This window comes from Colius striatus, chromosome 3 (assembly GCF_028858725.1).
Source record: "Colius striatus isolate bColStr4 chromosome 3, bColStr4.1.hap1, whole genome shotgun sequence".
NCBI classification, from domain to species: domain Eukaryota; kingdom Metazoa; phylum Chordata; class Aves; order Coliiformes; family Coliidae; genus Colius; species Colius striatus.
Genome location: NC_084761.1, coordinates 82,648,161 through 82,671,686, shown reverse-complemented (window position 1 = coordinate 82,671,686; position 23,526 = coordinate 82,648,161). Strand labels below are relative to the sequence as shown.

Below are 23,526 nucleotides of genomic sequence, written 5' to 3'. Positions count from 1 at the left end.
ACATTGTCTTTTAAGTGTCTCTGTCTGTAGACATGTCCATATATTTAAATAAATTAATTTTTAGTAGCTTTTCAATACAATTATGGACTTCTACTTCCATTTCCTGTAATTCTTTCCTATAGCAATTTACCTTTTTGTTGTCACACAACAATTTAGACTAGCCTCAAGATTAAAGGCTTAAACAATAAGTTCATAAAAGGAAGAGCTATCACTTTCACAGTTGCATGTTTCCTTTACAGAATAGCCTTTTGCTATTCTACACATCACAGTATTTTTGCTACAAATCACACATAAGAAGAGGGTTAGAGAGTGGGTAGTAAATGGAGAGGCTGAGAGGATCAATATGTACTGTTGTCCCAGTACACAGTATCTGTGCATAGTATCTCTCACGACAAGAAGATAAGTATGGAATGACATTGTTTCCCTGCTGGAAGGCAAGGACAGTTAATACCATGGGGTCCAAATCTGGTAGGAAGGTAGGGATATGATAAAGCTAAGTACTAGCCTTTCAGTCTATTATTTTATATAAAAGAAATATAGACCTTAACGTCCTTCCCAAATAAAAAACAACTAATCAGGAAAATGCTCTATCAGAGGACTCCCAAAAGATGCTTTTCCCTACCATTTTACTTTCTACCATTTCAGCCACAGGTAAGATTGATCTAGTAACTTCTTTCAGACTGGGAATAGGGACAAAACTGGGAATAGAACACCCTTTCAAGTACTCATATGAACAGCATAGAACTAGAACAGAAATACAAATGTCTTACATAAATGTTTGTTTCCCGATTTTACTAGGAAAATAAATACCTCAAAAAAGTTATGTATTATCTATAACAAATAATAGATATTTTTTAGTTGCAGACTAAAGGATGTAACTTTTATAAATTTGTTTTCTGAATTTTTTCTCATGAGTAACATACAAATTTTGAGAAATCATCCTTCCTTAGAGTTGCTGTTTCAGATATGTAATTACTAGTTTACTATAAGAATTTTATACGCTTAATTCATTCAGTTCTTGATCTAAATGCCACTGCTAATAAACTTGTGCCTCAGGAGTAAGTCAAATGAGTCAGTGTACAGGTTTTTGTTTCTTTCTTTTTTTTACTGAATGAGCAAATCAATCACACATCAGTGTCGTAAATTTATGTGCAAAAGCATTGAAGTGCTTTACTACAAATTACAACGTAGAAACACGTTAACTAAACAATTAAATTCATACAATCAGATTTAGGAATATAACAACACAAAGAAGAAACAGAATTACAGTACATTTACAACACAAGACAAATACATGGAATTCATTAGAAAATATTGTAATAAATAATTCATGAATTATAGTGCAATTGATTTATGCATAAATATAACTAATTGCCTAAAAATCAGTTGTTAACAAAAATCTGTCAAAAATCAAGGCAGCCACAGAGTTTTACTAAATTACTGCGACAATGGAAATACTGCAATTAAAAAACAAATACAAGTATTTGTACTGTAAACAACTAAAAAAAAAAAAATCAGTCTCACTAAAGTTAATATACAATTTAATATAAAATTGTCATTAGCTACCAGAAATGGTTTAAACAGCTTTACTGAGCAGTAGTTCTAAAAACAGAGGCACTGTTTTTTAATATAAAATACTTGAGAAACATTCAAATAAGTAGAAAGCATGTAGGGCTTGCTTTCGCCTTCATTTAAAATCCTGCTGAAACAAGAATTTTCAGAAATTGTCAATTACTAAGTAGTGACTGGTAACTGAATTTATAAATCTGTTCAAAATGTGTAATTTAAATGACATTTAATGAAATACACAGGGGTTGGGGAAGGAGAATCTACACATTTCCCTGCCTTTCCTTAGTTGTGTAATCAAAGGTTAGCCTAATAATTAGAAACAAATAATTCTGCTCCATTAAACACTTACAGGTTGAGTATCATCTATAAACTATCAAAAAATATTTTAATATACTATTTCTGACCAAAAAATAAATACAAGTACTAAAATGTTGAAAATTAATTATAATATTACATACAAAATTACTGAGTACTGTTAAGTCAATAGTAAAATGATCCCTGATTTTATGAATCCTGTTAAGTTTTTGGTCAGGTCATCTTTTAAATTATATAAAAAGAGTACTGTAACTTGCCATCAATATAAACTTCTGACTCAAATTTATAATGTTGTCTAAGGAGTAGAAAACATCAGTATGGTACAAACATTAGGCAATGTCTTTAAGCCCAAAACTGTATAAAGACAGATCTTGAAACATTTGAGGTTTTCTCAACTTTTCAGTGGGGATAAATTGATAAATTAATCCTTTCGGCCCTCACAAAATATGGCTTAAATCTTTTAAAATGAAAGATGACCCTGACATCTGCTGTTTTATGACCTCCTTTTATCAGGTACAATTCTGCTTAAAAAAAGGATTCATTCTGTAATATGCAAGTAAACCTTGACCACTGAAGAAGATTCAGTATAGATCTGAGAGACCAAAGAATTGAGACACTAGTTGTGCAGTTGCAAAGGCTTATTCTGTTTTAAGACTGAAGTTGTTTTTCAGTAGCATTAATAAATATGGTCTGGAGTTTGCCATCAATATTGCAGTATGCTCTTCACTGAATTTAATGGCCAGTTTATCTATAAATCAAATTACCCGATGTGGCCCGTATGTATCTAACGTCCCCTTTCATTTCTATAATTAATCTACATACATGCAAATTGTAGTGGAGAAAGAAATGTATGTATGTGCATTAAATGTATAAAAATTGGAGAAGAGGTTTTTTTCTATACCAAATTAGATGTATACAGAAACATTACACTTTGAGAGGAAAAGGGCATTGATGTTCAGTGTTGAATGTATGAAGCAAGCCCCCATTCTTCATATGTAGGCATATACTTTGTGATATTACACAAAAGATAAATATGATATAAAGTCCAATGTGAATACTTTGAAATTCATTTAAAAACTGCAATATGAAGGTAATTGGTCTCCCTTAAATTCTATTAAAAGTTATGTAAAGTGAACTGCCTAACTTCTAACTACCAAATTTATAAAGAATTTATATTATTGAAAGTTCAAAACAGCTTCACTGTTCAATATTTGTATTTCTATCAAGACCCTGAACTGCAAATTTGGTTATTAGCAAAATGATAATGTAACTTGGTATGCATTTTGATAAACTGAAAATGTTTTGAAATGTCACAGCAGCAAATACATTACAGTTACAGTGAGGTTTTTCAATAGGAGTGTGACACAATCCTTAAATAAATTTTAAGTAGTCATAACATCAACTAACCATCACGTTTAAACAAAAAAAAACAAACCCAAACCATTCTCAAGCTCATTCTGTGCACGATGAACATGCTCTAAGTTGCATTCCAGCTTTCTTTTTAAACCTTACAAGTCACCTTATTTGTCAAACTAAAAAGGAAAATTATGTTAAAGATTAAATTATTTTATGCTCTTAGTATTCCATCTTATTTCATATTTAATAATTCTATAACTACAGTTATTTCTCAGGTTTCATAAGTGTACACTTTGTAAACACCAATTTCTTTCTAAACCAACAACAAAACTTTCTTAAAATGATAAAAAATGCAGTTTAAGCCTGCTAAACACACATTTTTAGTAATGAAATGCTTTTCTTACTTGTATTGGATATTTAAGTAACGATGAACTTTTTTTCTTTCACAGAATGTACTATATCCTACTAATACTTCACAAATCCACTTCCTTGTAAGGAACTAGCTTTTTTAAAATAAAAAAATCCCTTGCTTTGTATAATCTGAGTTACTTACAATTTATTGCAAGTATTCTGTGAAGTATAAGTCTGCTAACCCTTGGTTGTGTATTTCCATAATAAGATGGATTATTGAATGGGTAGAGTGGTTCTTCACCAATTAAAAATTATGCTTCACATGACAAATACTTGTTTTCCCAAAACGTCTTTATGCTATTGACTACTAAATAAAACCTGAATCTTTTCACCTATTTATACAAGGATTATATTAAATACACACTATCAGAATTAAGTGAGCAACTCTATAATTCTGTCCACAGTGAAAACCCTGAATAAAACTATTTTTCGAAAGGCATGTATGTGGTTTTTGAACTGTATAATTTCACATCGTCTGTCAGAGTGAGCATATGTATTTCTCACACATTGTGTGTATACAGACATACATACACACACACAAAACAATTTGCTAACAATTATTCTACACAGGCTTGCTACTATTTTTGCAGCTGCCAGTCCCTGAATCTGTCATATTAAATAAGCCAGTATCTGGTAATCGGAGTTTCTTCTTCGGCGGAGTCTTCAATGTTCCAGATCTTTCTTTTACTTTATATTCTAAAGTGCTGTGAGGTACCCCATAAATTCCTTGTGCTTTGGAAACACTCATTTTCCCACTCATTACCATTGCAATCGCTTCTTCCATTATTTCATGATCATACTGCCGATAGCGGCCACGTTTTTTTCTTGGTTGCTTATTATCTTTACGATCCAAACTATCTTCTGTATTTTCTGAGGTTCCATCTACTGTCCCATTCTTAGCATTAAGACACAAAGGAGAGAGGTCCCCATGCAGAAAGTAGGAGTCAACACTTGAGTGAGTTACAGGTCCAGAACATTCAATTTTGTTCTGTTTGGGGAGTATATTTTTCAATTTTTGAAGAGCTGATCCTTCTAAGACTGAGGAGGTTTTAGTAACGTGGTACATAACATCCAGAAGACCAGCAGTATCAGACTGTGGTTTGGACACAGAACTTATTCTTAGCTGAGGAATTTTTAATTGTACAGTAGGACTTGAAGTTTCATATTGTAGATTTTCATTTTTTTCTTTAAATTGAGTGACCATTCTCTGTAGAGTTAACTGGTGGAGGTAACTGGAAGCTGTTGGGAATTTTAATTCTGAGGTTTCAAGTAGACTGAGTTTACTTTTTTCTGTGCGCTCTGCTTGAGCTCTTGCCCACAAGGCTACTTTTTGTAGGACTGCACAAGTTTCTTTACTGTCTTTAAATGAATAACTATCATTGAAATCTCGAGTTTTGTTTTTAAAAAGTGCAGGCTTTCCTGCTGGTAAGGCTTCTAAGTGGAGAAGTAAAGTTTTTTGAGGTATGCCATAAAGTATGCCTGCTTTATTTATGTCCAGTGCTCCAGACTGAATGTCTTTCAAAGCTTTTGAGAGCAAACCATCTGCAAACTCAGCACTTCTTTCCACATAGTCCTCTCTGTGTCTGTGTAGTCTCCTGGATGGATGGAATGAAACGATGGTAAACTGATGTATGAGAGACTCTCACACAGCTATGGAAGGGAAGGGTCCACTCCTTTATTATACTCCTTGCTTCGGTAACATCACTGCTTCTGATACTTTTAAGCCTTTGAGATGTGGTAGTTAAATGATTATCCTAGCAAAATGTTACAGTTCTGGTAGGACAGTGTGTCAAAAATCATACGGTGGCTTCTACAGCAGCCCTTCCAAGAACTTTATATCCTAGCTCAGTATTTCATAATACTCTCACATGTGCTTGCTATATTCCCTTGTTCACATGCTTGCAGAACAACACTGTTGTAATTTTAATTATACAATTAGCGTTCCGTTAAATACCCAAATCCTGAAGGAGTTTTTGTTAGTAGAAACGTGACGTTACCGCTAAACAAGTAATAAAAGAGTCAACCCCCTCATAGAAAATTTGCAGCAATAGGTACATAACTACACACAAACATCCCAGACTTACACAAAACTAGGCTTTCTACAACAAGATAAAAGTGCTGTAGGTAACAATCAGGTCCATTTTTGCAAAAGAAAGCACAGTTTTAAAGACTTCTAGCCACTATTTACAGCTCTCTAATTACAAAGTCGTATTCAGTTTAAAACTTCTTCATATCAGCAAATTAATATAATGCAATTTTACATCATTCAACAAATACTGCTATTGCAGTCCTATTTGTAATAAATTATTTGGTAAGACGTACAGGTGACAAAAAGGGCCCTGCTATGGCTAGTGGATGGGAGGATGCCAAGATCATAAGAAAATCCAACAAAATGCATTTCACTAGTTTTGTGGCAGCTTTCAGCAGAGGTGATAACATTCTTCTTGCTGAATAAAGACATTTAACCATTTGCCACCACACACCATAGTCAGAACCATGATGTAAGTAGAAGTATGATGATTAAGAGCTCTCTCTTGCGCGCGCTTGCTCTCTCTCAAGGAATATTACAGATAATAGTTAACTTGTTCATGTTAGTTGAAGAATATTTAAAATCTAAATATTGACATGGTCATTTTTGTCCAAAATTCAAGTTTCCTAAGTAAAATTCTGAAAGAATATATTTACATTTTCTTCTACTATCCTATTACTTTTAAGGTTATGTAATCAATTTTCAGTTCACTTTTAGTAACATGAACTAAAGTTTGGTGATTGTTCTGATAACTTTTCTTTAAACAGAAAAAAAGGAAAAAGACAAATGAAACATATGATATATACATAGACACACACTTATGAGTGACAGAAATTCTTTTGAAAGCAAAATCAGAACCACATGTGTGTGTCAGTATATACAAATATGTTATGAACATAAAACCTGACTTCAGAGAAAAGGAACCTGGGCTGTCTTTCACATAAGCAGAAGAGAGTCCTAAATGTTGCTTACCCAGACACTGAGTTTTCAGAACACAATGGATCATATTTTGGTTCTTCCAACCTTGCGCTTTTCTTTGTAGAGAGATCTAGCACTCCATCCCCTGCAAAGAATGAGCAGTGATGATAGTAGTTGTTCAAGGATTATCTCAGAAATTGTTAGCAAATGCTTGTACCTATGACACTATTTTCAAGCAGTTACTTTATCTTGAAAAACATCAGATGTCTTATTCTTTTAACAATGTCAGCCCTTAGCAAATGGTTTGATTTGCATGAAGAAGTTTAAAGTTGAGAAATAATTAAAAATAAGCCCAGAGATGAAAAAAAGGTAAAGAAAAACCTATCTTAAACAGAAACATGTCACTGTTTTCCCCAAAATCACATATGCATAACATATTGCACTGTTTACTTTCAAGGCAATGAAAGAAATGCACTTACTATTATTATTCATATTTCTCATGTTTACATACGGTAAACAAACAGGTCCGATACGGCAGTTAACACTGACATAACTAATCATAGGCTTACAGGATAATTCAGGCTACTAAGGATCTCAGAAGGTCTGTCGAACAACCTCCTGCTCAGAGCAGAGTCAGCTGTGAGACCAGACCAGGTCACTGGATGAGAAAGTAGTGCCCCAGTTACTGGGAAGAGAGCTCGAGCCCAATATAAGCTTTTACATGGAAGACACATCACTAAAGTTTCTAATGGTTTGTTTATACATATTTCCTCCTGCTGCCCCCACATATATGTAATTAAGAACCTAGAGAAAGATCTAAAGTAGGGTGGGGAGTCCACTCTGTTAAGTCATTTGGAAACGTTAAATTCAAAATTTATAGCTGGTTGTGGAGGTCTGTAAAGTATTGCAATAGTAAACAATATTTGTTTTAAATTAGTATTTAAGATGACTGAAAATGAAAGAAATAATGTAGCAACTGAAATACTCCTTCTAGCTTAAGTTTTTTGGTTTTAAGAAAAATATATCACATTTAAATTATAGATAAATCCTCTAAACATACTTTCATACCTTTCTTCCTTGGCTGTTTCACACTTGGGCTGTTTTGTGTACCTGAGCTCTGTGAATCTTATTTTGAGTTTCAATATGTAGCTCAACATTCAACTCCACAAGCAACCTTATGCTAGCCCTTTTTATATTAGTGTCATTTTCATGTTTCTGTGTATTATTTATAAAACATCAAATCAATCAATAAACTGTATGTGTTTTCTCACAATCTCAGATGCAGACATGAAGCACTGGCTGAATAGTCCAAATGTTAATACTTAAATAATAAGTCAGAAAAACTGTAAGAGCAACTCTCCCTTATAGAATTACCTCAAAGAAGAAGAGTTTTTTGTGTAATAATAAAATCCAGCTATTTGTTTTGGACTGTTTTTAACAGTTTTTGACTCTTTTTCCCCAACTATTTTATATTATTTGAAGTAAAGAGAGAAAAAGCAGACTCAAAAGTCAGCATAAGAGGAAAAAAAATATAAATGTGCCACTTGTCAATATACTTTTCTCCTGAATATGTTCCTTTGAAAGTCTTCCTTAACCCTAAGAAAGTTCAAGGAAAGACTATTTCATGTCAATCAACCTTTCTGATGCAGTGACATTCCTGAAGGAACAGCAAATTAAAAACAGCACAGAAATATTCTATAGGGCCTACCAAGCTGCAAAGTATCCCAAAGTTTGCAATGTCCCTGAGTCCCATGCAACAGACAGATTTCATCTATCGGTCATGCAAAGTACACGACTCTAAGTGTTTGTGTGTTCCCTTTCATAGCAAGTTCTTCATCTTCAGTTTATACTCATAGGCACTATGACAAAAAAATTCAGAAGAAATCACTAGACAAAGCCACTAAAGAAAAAAATGTCAAAGTTCACAGCTCATTAAGTCATGAAGAGTTTGAAGTTAACAAGATTTTTAGACAAAAAACCCCCAGCAAACAAAATCCAAAGACTTCTTTAAGCTTCCACAATGAAATCTAAATAATTTTCATTTCAAGTTTTTCAGAACTGGCTTTGGCAACACGAGGCCACCAGGAAGTGGACTAAAATGAACACAGTACAGAAAATGCAGGCTCCTGAAACAAAATTAAGACACATTCTTGTCCTCTAAAGGGTAAGCAGAACTGAAGAGTCATTTGGAGTTCAAGATAGTTTGTTCATCCAACACGGTAAGTGCCATATAGTTAATTTGAATACATATCCCTGAAGATAATGCTTTATGGGAAGATAAGTCCTCAGTAAAAAGAGTAAAAGAGAATCATGGAAGAAATTTGAAATATGTACAAAAATATCAGATAAAAGTCACCACACACCAGGTTTTATTTAGTGATTTCACTCAAATTAAAACCAAATTAACTAAAACCAAACCCCAAAACAAACCACAAACCAAATAACCCCTCCAAACTGATGCAGAAAGGGCCGATGAATCATTAAGATTCATAAAAAAGATACATCAGCTCCTGACTTCAGTAGATCTTCCTGCTTTTTAGTAGTATTTATTTTTATAAAAGAAGGAACAACTAAATTGTAAGCAAAGTGAGAGCAATTGCTATAAAGCTTTAAGACATAATGAAAGACTCAATGAATGTGTGTGCATATATACTCACATAGTAGAGACAGTCACTTTGATTCATGACGTATAAGACCCAAAAGTTTGCAAATATGCATCCTACAGGTGGACAATGAACCTTGAAAACCTGTTACTTGCAAGGTAGGAAAAGGGTTTAAAAAAAATAGCAAACCAAAAACGTCCCATCACATCTCAAGACAGAGCTTCCTATTCTTGCTATGAAATCACATAAAAAGGTATTTAGGCAAGAATTCCAGACAGGAGGTTTTTGAAGCCCACCTGGACCCATCCCTCTGCAATCTGAGTCTCGATTAACCTGCTTTAGCAAGGGAGTTGGAATGGATGATCTCTAGAGGTCCCTTCCAATGGTCCCTATCATTCTGTGATTTTGTGATAAGGTGATACCAGAAACAGAAAAAACACTCTGTAAGGTGGTTTTAATACAAAGACATGGAATTCCTTCCACTCTTTAGCTGAATCCATGACCATTAAAATGACTGTCTTCATAAACAGTACTATGTAGCACTGGATAACAAAGAAAAAAAAACCAGAATTTTTTCAAGTCTGCTGCTTAAAGGCTTCTAATGAAGTTACCTCTGTGTTAATGAAATTATTTAGATCTTCAAAGAAATCATTGTTTCGCAGCAGATTGGATAATCAGATGCAGCAATACCAATATATGACTTTGATCAGAGGTCACCAAAATAATCATGACCATAATAACTTGAAATTCCTCCAGACTAGGGATGTCAGAGAAACAGTGAGAAGAGCAAGTAACAGAAATTGTATGGGTCAGCCTTGAGTTCCTACAACTGTTATTTCTGTACTGATTCTAGGAAACTTCTAATTTTCTTTCCTCGGTTTCAAGAAACCTCTTACTAGCTATTATGAACCACCTTATTAGGTCAGACAACCTGCTCTACTCGGTCCTTAGTATCCAGACACAGGAAAACCTGCACTAAGAGTGCAGAAGAGCACATGAGCCTGGCCACTACCTACAGCTCGCTCCTCTTCTGGTCCCCCAGAAGCTGCTATTAGGTATCTCAGAGATACACCTGTGCCTATTCCAGTTTTAGTTTCTGGCCTTGGTTCTATTAGCTGGGAAGTTATCTGAGGCATTTTTTTGAACCTGGTCACACCGCCCATCTCTACCTCTTGTCACAACAGTTCCCGATGTTCACAAACTCCCGTGCAAAAGCTGCTCCTTATCTGGTTTTCCCTTCCAATAAAGTTTCGTTTCAGCAAGCCCTGCCTAATTTTAGCTAATATTGTGAGATTTAGGCAACAACAACTCTACCTTATCAATCGTATTGTGGGAAACCTCGACAAAAGTTTTTCACAGCAAAGTGAACCTGTCTCTTCAATACCTTTCCTGATGATGTCTTGCCTTTTGCTGGCTATTTCCTGAGCTGATGCACATGGAAACACTGTTTCCCTGTAACTGTCAGTGAGAACGCCAAAGCTTTTATTATTAACTACTGCTTTGACTAGTCCCTTTTTGCTGACATGATGTGCTATTCCGCCATGTGTAAAACTGCCAGATAAAAAGTATATCCTGAATGTTATCACTGAACATATGAAGGATAAGATGGTTATCAGGACGAGTCAACATGGCTTCACCAAGGGGAAATCCTGTTTGAACAAGCTGATAGCCTTCTATGAGTGCATAACTGTCTGGCTAGATGAGGGGAGAGCAGCAGATGTCATCTACCTTAACTTCAGCACGGCTTTTGACACTGTCTCCCACAACATCCTCATCAGAAAGCTCAGGCAGTGTGGCTTGGATGAGTGGACAGTGAGGTGGATCAAGAGCTGTCTGAATGACAGTGCCCAGAGGGTGGTGATCAATGGCACAGAACCGAGTTGGAGGCCTGTGGCCAGTGGAGTTCCACAGGGATCGGTTCTGGGACCAGTCTTATTCAACATCTTCATCAACAACCTGGATGAGGGGACATCTGCAAGTTGGCTGATGACACCAAACTGGGAGGACTGGCTGATTCCCCAGAAGGCTGTGCTGCCATTTAGCGGGATCTTGACTGGCTTGATTATTGGGCAGAGGGGAAACTCATGAGGTTCAACAAGGGCAAGTGCAGAGTCCTGCATATGGGAAGGAACAACCCCATGCACCAGTACAGGCTGGGGACTGACCTGCTGAAGAGCAGCTCTGCAGAGAGACCTGGGAGTCCTGATGGATAATAAGCTAAACATGAGCCAGCAATGTGCCCTCATGGCCAAGAAGGCCAATGGCATGTTGGGATGCATCAAGAAGAGTGTGGCCAGCAGGTCGAGGGAGGTTCTTCTCCCCCTCTACCCTGCCCTGGTGAGGCCTCATCTGTTGTACTGTATCCAGTTTTGGGCTCCTCAGCTCAAGAGGGACAGGGAACTGCTGGAGAGAGTCCAGTGCAGGGCCACCAAGATGATCAGGGGTATAGAACATCTTTCATACAAGGAAAGGCTGCGTGAACTGGGGTTGTTTAGTCTGGAGGAGATTTAGGGGAGATCTTATTAACATTTATAAATATCTAAAGGGTGGGTGTCAGGAGGTTGGGACATCCCTCTTTCCTATAGTAGACAGTAACAGGACAAGGGATAACGGGATGAAGCTGGAACACAAAAAGTTCCACTTAAACATAAGAAAAAACTATTTCACCATGAGGGTGACAGAGCAGTGGCACAGGCTGCCCAGAGGGGTTGTGGAGTCTCCTTCCTTGGAGGTCTTCAAGAACCGCCTGGACATGTTCCTATGTGACCTGATCTAGGTGAACCTGCTTCTGCAGGGGTGTTGGACTAGATGACCTCTAAAGATCCCTTCCAACCCCTACCATTCTATGATTCTATTGGGTGTCCATGGTGAGGTCTTGGCAGCATTTGAGAGGAGAGGGCACAGGTTACTCTGTGCTGGACACAGACAGTTCCAGTCAGTTCCAACAGAACCACTGCAGGGCATGGCTGAGCCCAGCAGCTATTTGTGTGGAACCTCTGGGAAAATGTATTTAAGAAAGGGCAAAAATGTACCAGACAAAGAGAAGAAAATGGAACAAAAAGAATGAGAAAACAGCAGAGGGAAGCCCAATGGCAGAGGAACAGATTGTGCGCACCCCACACCTATTGCCATTGGACCACAGGGAGGGTGAAGTGAATCTGGAGTGATGCAGAGCCTGGGAAAAGTGGGAAGAAAGACAGTGATGTAATGTCTTTTTCTTGCCACTACCTGAATTAACAACTATTTATTTTAATAGGCAGTAATTGAAGTTAATTTTCCCCAAGCAGAGTCTGTTTTGCACACGCTGGCAAGCAGTAAGCAATGACCACGTACTTATTTCAACTCATGACCTTTCCTTCCCATTCTTCCCATTTTCTTCACTGTGCCACTGGTAAGGAAGAAAGCAAATGTCTCACATGAAGCTTGGCTATTAGCCATCACGGTAGCCAAGGAAGAAATGAACACTTGGTCATCCTAAAAAAATGTACCTTTTCAGGATGACCTTTTCATGCAGAAGTAGTAAACAAACTGCTTCTTGAATATTTATTTACAGCTTATACAATTTACCTTTGGGAACATAGCATGTGTACCTTCAAAAAGCAGAGGTAGTTTTTTCTCCAATGCATATGGTAGAACAATATATTAAGAAAAAAAAAGTTATTTTCAGTAATGTTTGGAGTTCTTTCAACAGCTTTGAATATGGCAGTCAAGAAGCCACACATGCTGTGATCCCAGTTGCCATCAGTGTAGAATTTCAAGAAAGATGAAACAACTTCTCAAAAATTAAGCAGTTTCTGAATTTTAGTCCATTACTCAGAAAACTTTTTTTGTTACAAATTTTGGTGAAATGACATGCACGTTGTTAAACTGGATAATAAAATATTATTTTAAATAATCTTGTCATGGTTTAGCAAGGAGCAGCTTTTGCTTGGTAACAGGGGGAGCAGGTTGCAGTGAAGGTAAAGGGTTTTTGGACTCTCCCCCGGCTCCTGGGTTCAGACCCACCTCCGGCCCAGCTGGGCCAATTTGGCACCTCTGTGATCACTATTTAGGGGACGGGAATTTGAAGTGCTGGTAGGAGGTGTAAGAGTGATACAAGATGGAGGCGACCACGCGGACCCTACAGTCAGAGAAGAAAGAAGGAAGGAGGAGCACTAGACCAGAGACCCCTCTGCAAGCTGTGGCGAGAATGCACCGGGATCAGGGCCCTGAGCCTGGGAAGAGGAAAGGAGTGGGGAGAAGGTGTTCTTAAAGGGCCGGTCAGACTCTTCATTGTTGTATTACTCTGTATTGTTTTATGTTGGTTATGTTTTGGAATTTTAAGGCTATGTTTTAGTTGATGTTGCATTACATTATGTTCTGTTTTCTTCCCCAAACCGAGTAGCCTGGTGTTTTGTCCTGAACCTTAAGCAGCAATTAAGCTCTCCCTGCCCTTTGGCAATTCTCAGGTCTCTGGTACCTTTGGCTAATCGTGGTCTTTTGTTCCCTGATGGGCCTAAACCAGGACAAATCTAAACAGAATTTTTGACTTGGATTATCCTTAATTTTCCTACTTCTTCAATAAAGGCCAACAACAATGACAAAGCTACAAGATAGCTTTAAAAAATTCACACAGCAAAAAGGTCACACATAGGCAGCTACTCTCTGTCTTCCAGTCTATGACTGATCAATGAAGCAAGGAAATATATGCAAATTCTCTTGCATTCTTCTGCTACGTTTAGACACTATCATTGTTCCTAGAAGATACAGCAACAAGAGTAAGCTTGTACACTTGCACACTTACTTGTATAGCTTCTGCTCTGTTAAGTTACTTTGCTGAGCAGCTAGAGAGTAATTAAGTCTCTCATGTCTACAAAGCCTCTGCATCAGAGTCAGCTGTTGCTGGGATCACTCCCCAAAAAGCTCAGCATCATGACTACACAAGAAAATATAAAGTTGCTGAAGTTCCAAGACTGTCCTCACTCAACCTGTGATCCTGCAAGGATGCTTTTTCAAAGGCTTAGTTTGGAGGATAAGTGCCATGGTTCAAGCCCAGGGAGCAACAAAGCCCCATGCAGCAGCTTACTCCCTCCCCTTCCTTACACCTTTTGTAGGAATCAGAAAAAATGAAAACTTGTGGATTAAGGTAAGAACAAGCGTAATAACTAAACTAAAATGTAATAACAGTAAGAAGAATATAATAACAATTAAGAGAAATAAAACCTAAGAAAAAGGCAAGTGATGCACAACACAATTGCTCACCAGACAGAGACCAATGCCCAAGCAACAATCTGCTCCCTTCTTCAGCTACCCCTCCCTGTTTACACACTGAACATGACATCCTATGATATGGAATAGCCCTTTGGTTAGTTCAAGTCAGCTCTTGCCCACGCTTCCTCCAAGCTTCTTGTGCACATATCAGCCTTCCCCCACCTGCAGTCCACTCACTGGCAGGGCAGGGTGAGAAGCAGAAACAGGCACTGCTCAGCAATAATTAAAATATCCTTATGTTATTAACATTCCCTTCAGCATAAACCCAAAATGTAGCCCTGTGGCAGCTACTAGGAAGAAAATTAACTATCACAGCTGAAACCAAGACAGCAAGTAATATTGCAAAAATACACAATATCACCCAAATGAATTTTTCTTCCACTGTACAGAGCATTCTTTTCAAGGCCTAGACAGTCTTAAGTAATATGGATTAAGGAAAAAGAACAAGATAGAGGTACTTCTGGAGACAGCTGTTTCTAAGTGGAAGTGAAGTAATTGCTTGATTAGTTACTAGCAAGCTGTGCAGGAACTAAAGCACCATGCTAAGTTGCCATATTTACACATGTAGAAGAAGGTAGAGCATAGTTTGGGACTGTGCTATCAGCCAGGTGCCAGTTGGACATGGATCCTCAGGTCTGCTTAAATCCTCAGGTCTGAAGGACTCAGTACTAAGGACGCAATGGGTTTACCTTGCCTAAGACCTCCGTCATCCAGCCCCTCTCTCACTCTTCCTCCTCAACATGAGGGCAGAGCAAAATAAGATGAAACAAAAATAAGATAAAACAGTGAGATCACTTAATTACCATCACAGGCAAAACATATTTGGGGAAGTTAATCTATTGCAAATTAATTTGGATAATGAGAAAAAAGACAAAAAATAAAAATGCCTCCCCACTCCTTTTCACAGGCTTACTTTCACTCCCAACTTCTCCATCTCTGTTCCCCATGCCCAGGTGGCACAGACAGTATTGGGAATAGAGGTTACAGTCAGTATAATTCCTCTCTACAATTCTGTCTTCCTCACATTTTTCTTCTGCTTCACTGTGGGTTCTCCAAATTCCACAAATACTTTAGAAAATACCCAGCTGCTCCAAAACACCTCCAAGACTGCAGTGTGAATATCTAGCAGTGTGAATAGCTGCAGAGGACCACCTGTGGTATTTCCCTGCAGAACATGGAGAGGACCACCTGTGGTCTGCAGGGAAATACCTGCTCTGGTGCATGGAGCACCTCCTCTCCCCTCTCCTTGTCTCCAGCATTTTTGCTCTTTCATAAATATCTTTTCACAGAGGCACAACGAACTTCACTGATGTGCTCCACTTCATTTGTGGGTCTGCTGCAGAGCTGGCTGCGCCTAGCATAGGGCAGAGCCAACTTCTTTTAGATGTCACCCCTGCAAGCCCTCCTCAATTAGGAAAATGTTGCCACGTACACCCAATACTAAGGGCTATCACAGCTGGAAGTGTCGAAGTACTTTTGAATTCAAGTACTTCAGAGATGGCCTGCAGATACTGGAGGAAAGTAAGAAGCTTTCTTAAACAAAGATAAGATCATTCAGCCATCCTGAGTGGCAGAATATTTTTTTCAGTATTGAGCTAGCACTTAGCTTGGATCTGCTCAGTGAAAAAAAAAGTGCTTCTAGTGACTTGGAAAAAAGCTTACTCCTTCCCCTCAACTCAAGACCATTCAAGACCACTCACTGCCATAGTAAAGGAGTAAAACTGTTTTATTATTTAGATCAGCCATTTTAAAGATGACTACTGTAAATACAAAGCACCTGCCTAAGTAGAAAGCGAACCTTGAGTATTTATAGTAGTTCACTATCTGCTTCAGAGGGTCTTAATTTAGAGGATTTCAACTTCGGTGAATCCTCAGAGTAATGTACAAATTTCAACTTCCTACCCTGCTAATTTGCCATTTCATTTGGAAATTTTAACAGGAATTACAAGTAGTGAATAAGAAAGCATTGCACAACAAATAAAAGACACTATTAAGTAGGGAACCATGGTCACAGCTTTTCAGTCTCCGGACTCAAGAAGTAGACACAGAATAATATATTCCCTACTGTAAGCATGAAACGCTTCAGTACATCCAAGTTTTCCTCAGGAGAAGAACAGCAGTGAGAGGTGGGTAGAATAATAATACACAGTCCCTGACAATAGCCAAATGAAAGAACTTCTCATGAATCACTGCACCTACAACACAATGCAAATAAAAAGAGCAAGCTGACTTTTTCTATGCAAGTTGTATTTGCTCGTGTTGATATCACTAGAGTGGAAATCTAATATCCACATTGAGGTGTCTGTACATGGTACACAAGTGCAACATAACTTGCCCAGTAAGTAAGATGGCTTGGAACTCCTCTTCAGCTACAGTCTTGTTTCAGTACTACTTCTTAGTTCAGTAACTCTGAAGTTCACAGCAAGACTGATGTCTTTAACATCGGCAACGCACTCTAGCAAACACGGCAGTGTAAGTTCTGAGAATCTACACTATCTTACATAGTTTATACAAGTTTTACACAGTAAACTATGTATGCAGAGCAACTACTTGAGCCTTAGATGTTTTGATGAAGACACACAATTCTAAACTTCTTGCTTAGCCTCATTGTAATAAAATGTATAAAGGATACAAAAAAAATATTCAAATACCTCAATCTCTCTATACTTCAAGTTTTTCTTGGACAAATGATCGATGTATATTTTCAAATACCTGAGGGTTGAAGAACTTTCTTTCCATCTCTGCCCTCCCTTTCATTCCTCAAAGTCTTATTTGGGCTAAGCAAGGACCAGAACCTGTCTCTGGGGACATTTTGAACTAGTTATTCTTGATAACCAGTTCTTGAAGCAAGCGACAGGCTATAGTGCTGCTATCAGGAAAATACTTGCCATTGCAAAAGAAAAGTGCTTCAACCTAGCCAATTATAAATATCTGAAATCCACAATTCATCCATAGTAGAGGTATGTCAAAGCACAACAGATATTTTCTCAGGATTTAATCCACACAAATTATTTGTTAAACCCAGGAATGAACTGGTTTCTGCTGATTACATGGAATAAAAGCAGGAATTCCACAATTTCTTAATGTTTCTGCTGTGAAGCTTAAAATTTCATCTAGCATAGATATGTGTAACAAGGTCAATCCATGTCAGAGTTCCCCTCCATCAAAGGGACACGTCACCTAAATAAAGACTGCATCACTAAGGACACACAAAATAAAAATCTGCTTCCATTCTGATCAACATATGTATTTAAAAAACCTTAATTCTACAGTTCTGCTTTCTTTTAACTTTTGTTAGTGTGGTATGTGACATACAAGTAAATTTCCCCCTTTGGTCTTCAGTGTAATTGGATTAATATGGATCCTTTTATCTGTAAAAGACAAAAGCTGCTTTTGCCCCTGCTTTCATTTGCACATGACAGTCACAATCTTTCAGGGAAATTGCTGCTAATCCAAATCAAGCTCAAAGTCCAAAATACCCTGTGACTATAATGTTATCAGTTTTGGATAGCAATATTCCTTGAAACAAAGAAATTATTTCCTTTTTGTAAGTGATAGGGAGACAACAGACATTATTTTTCCTTTTCTAGCTTTACTCTCAAAAAAGTTTCATCATCTATAGTGAGTAAGGCATAAAGCATGGAAATTTCCTCCCAAATTAATCTTCTTTCCTTCATTCTAATCAGTCTGTATTTGAAGAACCAAAGCGTCCATGGGCTGATAGAATAACCTTTGCTCTCTGAAATGTTATCACCTTTCTCTGTTCTCTCAGAAGGCTTCTTAACAGCCATTTCTTCAATAAAATCTTGAACTACTGTTACCTGTGACAGTCATGGCTGAGCTGAGTTAGATTCAATATTCCAAAACTGAGAAATTCCAATACCACTTATTTAAGGCAGGCACTTAGAAATTTGAATATTTACCTGCTAAGATACAATATGAAAAATATTTCTAGAAATAATGTAGGGGTCTGTTTCCTAGTTTTTGGTTCATTGTTTTTTTTTATTTTCCCCCTCTCAGTTCTTTCATAACAATTTTCTTGGTGTTTAAAGGAACTATAAGAGTTTTTTTCAAGGGTTAAGTTCATGCAATGCCAGTTTACCTTCAACTATAGTTTCATCACATAGGATTATTTTTTTTCCTATATACCGATTTCTGATTTGTAAAAAAAGCATACAGATATTTGCCACAACCACATTTTTTTTAATTTAAGGGAATGAGATGTAATAAGGTCATAAATAACAGCAAAACACAGATAAGCAAACAGAGAAATTTACCTTGCTGAGTATTCTGCTCTTGAGTTCGATTCACAGTGAGGTCCAGAGGGCTATCCTGTTCTTCCTGAAGGGAATTTTCCATTTGGTTCATTTGGATACTTTTACATATCAGACTTGGTTCAAATGATGAACCATTTCTGTTCTCTTGAATTTTGCTACTTTTTGAAATGTACTCAATCGCAAACTGACGGATCATTTTTTTCATTAATTCCTGAGCAACTAGGGGAATGTTAGGATCACAGTTCTGAGGAAGATCTAGGAATAAAAAAAACCAACAACATAGGCAACAGATTTATTAAAACTTCAAATATAATTACTTTTCTTTACGTAAGCACTTCCTATAAGCACAATAAACACGTTTAATGAACATACTGAATGAGATGTGTATTAAGTTTTTCTTATGAGCATTCATAACGGGAAGTCACATGGAAGAACATGTTTAGCGCACATCAGTAATTTTTACCTTATTCTTCTGTCGTAGCATGGAAGTAAAATTATTTAGGTAGCTAAATAATGGAGTTACTAGAGTAATAATCTGTACTTCTTGTTAGGGAGTAATTTAAATTTGCAAAATTTTCATTTTCAGTTTTGAAAATTAAGGATTTTTAATAGAAACAGTGAAAGTTAAATAAAGCCATAAATGAATACATAAAGAAAGTTACTTGCAAAGAAGTGTAACAAAGCCAATTAATTTAAAAGTGTGGTTCTACAGATGGTCTTTTTTATAAGGCAGAACAGTTGGGAGTTCGGAGGAGCTGATCTCAAAAAAAAAGACAAAAATTTGCTTAACCTACACATTAGATTATAAATTCCCGGTGTAGATTCAGGATTGCAATGTGAAAACTGACATGCTGCTACTTGCAAGTGTCACAAACAAATTGCAGTAATATAAGCAATTGAATTTTATAATAAAGTTGTAATTTTTTATTTTAAAATATTCTTTCAGAACATTTCCAGGACATTTTTTAAAGTGCTACCAATGAAAACGTTTGTGAGAAAAATCTTTATTTCCAATTCTAAACTGTATGGATCAAATATTTTTATGTAACAGTCCCATAAAAAGAACTGCATTATTTTAAGAACACAAAAAAATAGAAGGATCAATGTTATCTGCCAGTTAGAAAAATAATAAATTCCTTATTAACAAGCACAATGGAAACTACATTTATTAATTACTGAAAAAAGAACCCTAACATAAACAGAAGTGCCAGAAATAAAAATATAATTAAGAAATTCACTTCAAGTAAGTTGAGTTACTCATCAATTCAATCTTACATTGATGTCTGCAATACTTCATTTTATAAGACAAAACAGTTGTTTATACTCAAAGACCTATGTTCTTCCTTACAGTGGCAGTGGTAGTACTCATTTCACTGTCCCTTTTTTCCATCAACTATGCACACACAACACAAAAGCATCTTTTTCAATGTCTTAACTACTGACCATTCTTGAGTTAACAGGGTAATGAGTGAAACAAACTTTAAGAAGGGACAGGGATTTAGAAATTCAAAGTCAGTGTGAACATAATACAGAAGAATGAACTTTTCAGTGAGCCTTGACTGCCTGAAAGAAAAGCCAAAGGACATAGTGGCAGTTACTGGGATACTTAAGTTAGACTGAAAGCGATAAGACAGATGACAAATTGAGTTTTGATTTCATGGAAGTGGAGAAACTGAAAGGAATGGATTGCGTAGATATTTGCATGCAAAGTGTAAACTTCCTACCAGGTAGTTTGGAGGATCATTCAGCATGTTTGCTAAAGTATTTTATGTCAATGAAGCTTTATCCATCTACTACCAAGACAGTGACAGACCAAAGAATGCTGTGTAAGTTTAGCACGAACCTATAAAAGATTCTTTTTTGTTTGTTTCAGATTTATTAAAAACATATTCCGTTTTGAGAATTCATTTTCACCAACAGAGTATTGCAAGGAATTGCAAACATGCACATACATGATCTGCTGACTAAAGCATATGAAAGGGCAGCTGACTGGGTACTTCTTGTCAATATCTTTTGGTTGGCCTTCCAGTAGTGCTTTGTGAGATAAGGTGAAGCTCCAACATTTTCAAAGACTGAGTATATGCTAGATGTCTTGGCTTGAAGAGACCTTATTCAAGGCATGAAAAACCAAATCTTCTTCTGGTTGAAACTCCATCTGCCTACAAACTTCCAAACAGATCTCCACCAAAATTTGTAAAGTTGATAGGAGTTTCTAGAGAACATGTATGAAGTGAAATTCTAAATGATGGAGGATACCTACAATGATCTCTTCCCATGAAGAGGTGATTAACAGTATAAATGAGAAAGATTGTGATTTTACATCCTGGTATGACAGGGGACATCTACCATGAGATGGAAATAGGCTGGAATAAATTTCTGCTCATTAATCACCATCCCAAGCATCAATTACTATAAAATTGCAAGACAGAACTCCATTTTAGATTCTTCACATTGGTAATATCCAAGCATGAAGTGCTTTTACACACAGAAACCTGTTTTTCCATTAAGAGCAATGTAATCTTTTGACCTGAGGTAGAATAACAATGGATGTTTTTTCCCCTCTTATCTTATTTTTTTTAGTATTATTTTAATTCCCCTCCCCCCCACCAATAATTTCCAAATACTGCCTATGGAAGAATAAATGCAGTAAAGTTTCTCATAAATTCAACTGCTAAAGCTACTGGCAGTTTACCCATTTCAAGTTAATTTACTCTAAAATCGTATACTGGGGCCAGGGGGAATGTATCTTGGAACATATGATCTGGAAGACGTACTCCAGGGGTGCATGTAAAGTGCTTTTGCTGCTAATGCATATTCAATCTACAGGGCTAGATTCCAGTTAGTCTAAGTGTCACACTATTTGCATTAATGGCAGTATCCCATTGACTAGTTCTGTTCAGAAATTATTGAACTGTAAATCGTGTTGTAAGGGCATTGGGAGGTCTGCAGTAAAACTGCCTCCTCAAAGCAGGGTCAACTATGAGATCAAATCAGTTTGCTCTGAGTTTTATACAGTTACGTTTTGTGTGCTTCCACGGATGGAAACTGTACAACCTGTCTGGGTAGCCTGTTTGCTTCTTGTCTGTCTTCATTCCTCCTTACATAAAAAAGAACCTCCTATCATTTCAATTTGATTGTAATCTTCCATTGTCCTCCTAAGCACTGCTGTAAAGAGTTTAACCCTGTCTTCTCCAAAACCTTCTCAGAGGTACCGGAAAGTTACTCTCGATCCATTCCTATTCATGTTGCTTTACTCCTGATGGAGAACGAAGCTGTGGCTGTATAACTCTTATAATCAGGAAGTAATTTAGAGTATTTTGAAAGCAGAAATAATTTCCCATAGCTCTCCCAATGACACAGAACAGAAGTGAGAGTTAGATATTCAAAAGAAAAAAAACAGAAAAGGAAAAAAACCAAAAAGAACAGAAAGTTCTATGGTTTATTGTACTATTTTCTTTTTTCACACTGTACATTTTTGAAAGAAAATAAGACTTTAGGGGGTAAATGCAAGTTTTATATTGTTTTATCAATACAAGACTCCTGAGTAATCAGAACAGCATACCTGCACTTGCAGTGTATTACACAAAGTCTAACTATTTGTATTTAATGGCTGTAAGTCTATATTATTATAATAGTATGCAATGAAAACATGTAGACACCTGTAATTTTAAGTTCACTGGAATTTTAAGTCCACAGTGGTGAAGTTTCACTACATATGGAATAACTGTATTTAGTCATATAAAACTTTTAAATGCAATTTAACATGTTTTAGGGTAAGAAAAGTATTAGGTCTAAGTTTAATATCACTAGCAAATATTTATTAATTATTATCAGCAGATGGCACCAGATATACTTCGTATGATCTAAAAAGTTTTTAATCCAAGATGCTTTATTAGGAGTCATTATTATTATAAATCTACATGCCTACATCTGTTGACTTAAACCACAAGGCAGCTGTATTTACTCCACAGATCACATACCGACATACAAACTCCAAACCCAGTAAAGGAGTCTCTAGAGATTTGGAGTTTCACAGAATCATAGAATGAAGGGGTTTGGAAGGGACCTCTAGAAAGCACTTAGTCCAACTGCCCTGCAGAAGCAGGTCCACTTAGATCAGGTCGCACAGGAATGCATCCAGGCGGGACTTGAAGACCTCCATGGAAGGAGACTCCACAACTTCCCTGGGCAGCCTGTGCCACTGCTCCATCATCCTTACAGTAAAGCAGTTTTTCCTTAAGCTTAAGTAAAAAAACTTCTGTTTTTACTGCATATTGTGACAGAGTTCTCAGTTCTTACAGAAAACTTCAAATTTTGAAAGGACAAATTAGACTCCTTAAAATTATTAATAGAAAGGAATTGGTAACACTTTTTTCTTAGAGTCTGATATAACGTGTGCAAAATTACATTTTCATGGGTTTGCCAAATTTTATATATATTGTTCAAGAAACAGAATCAGCTCATGACACCTATGTATTTCTGAGACATAACTCAGCAAAGAACAGGAGAACTGAAGAGTTAAATGCAGGCATATGGTATGGTGTGAGAAAGTCATAGCTATGAATGGAAAAATATTTTAGAATACGAGACAGATACCAAGAAATATGGAAGAACTTCAAAAAGCTTACAGGGAAATTATTTTGGTATGGAAAACATGGCACTGAAAATACTTGACGGAGCTGCCCAGAGAATCTGGAATGATTCAAGCAATCCTGACCATTTTCTCCTAATTTTGTGCCGCAATTTAATTTTGGGAAAAGGTTTTCAAGTTTCTGTCTTCTCTTAGTGGATCGTGTCC

At 36.7% G+C, this 23,526-nt stretch overlaps 1 protein-coding gene across 10 annotated transcripts in view; it reads right to left on the bottom strand.

Moving 5' to 3' along the window:
* Positions 1–23,526, bottom strand: part of LCORL (ligand dependent nuclear receptor corepressor like) — an 83,363-nt gene that overhangs the window by 23,103 nt on the left and 36,734 nt on the right. For 6 of the 10 annotated variants that reach the window (XM_061992616.1, XM_061992622.1, XM_061992620.1 and 3 more), the window contains 2 exons: positions 18,729–18,983; positions 6,653–6,743 (listed from right to left, as the gene is read on the bottom strand). In XM_061992616.1, coding sequence (XP_061848600.1) covers positions 6,653–6,743; positions 18,729–18,983 — 346 coding nt within the window. Of the gene's footprint in view, positions 1–2,048; positions 5,247–6,652; positions 6,744–18,728; positions 18,984–23,526 lie in introns of those variants that run through there. The other 4 variants (XM_061992624.1, XM_061992623.1, XM_061992621.1 and 1 more) reach the window with 3 other exon arrangements.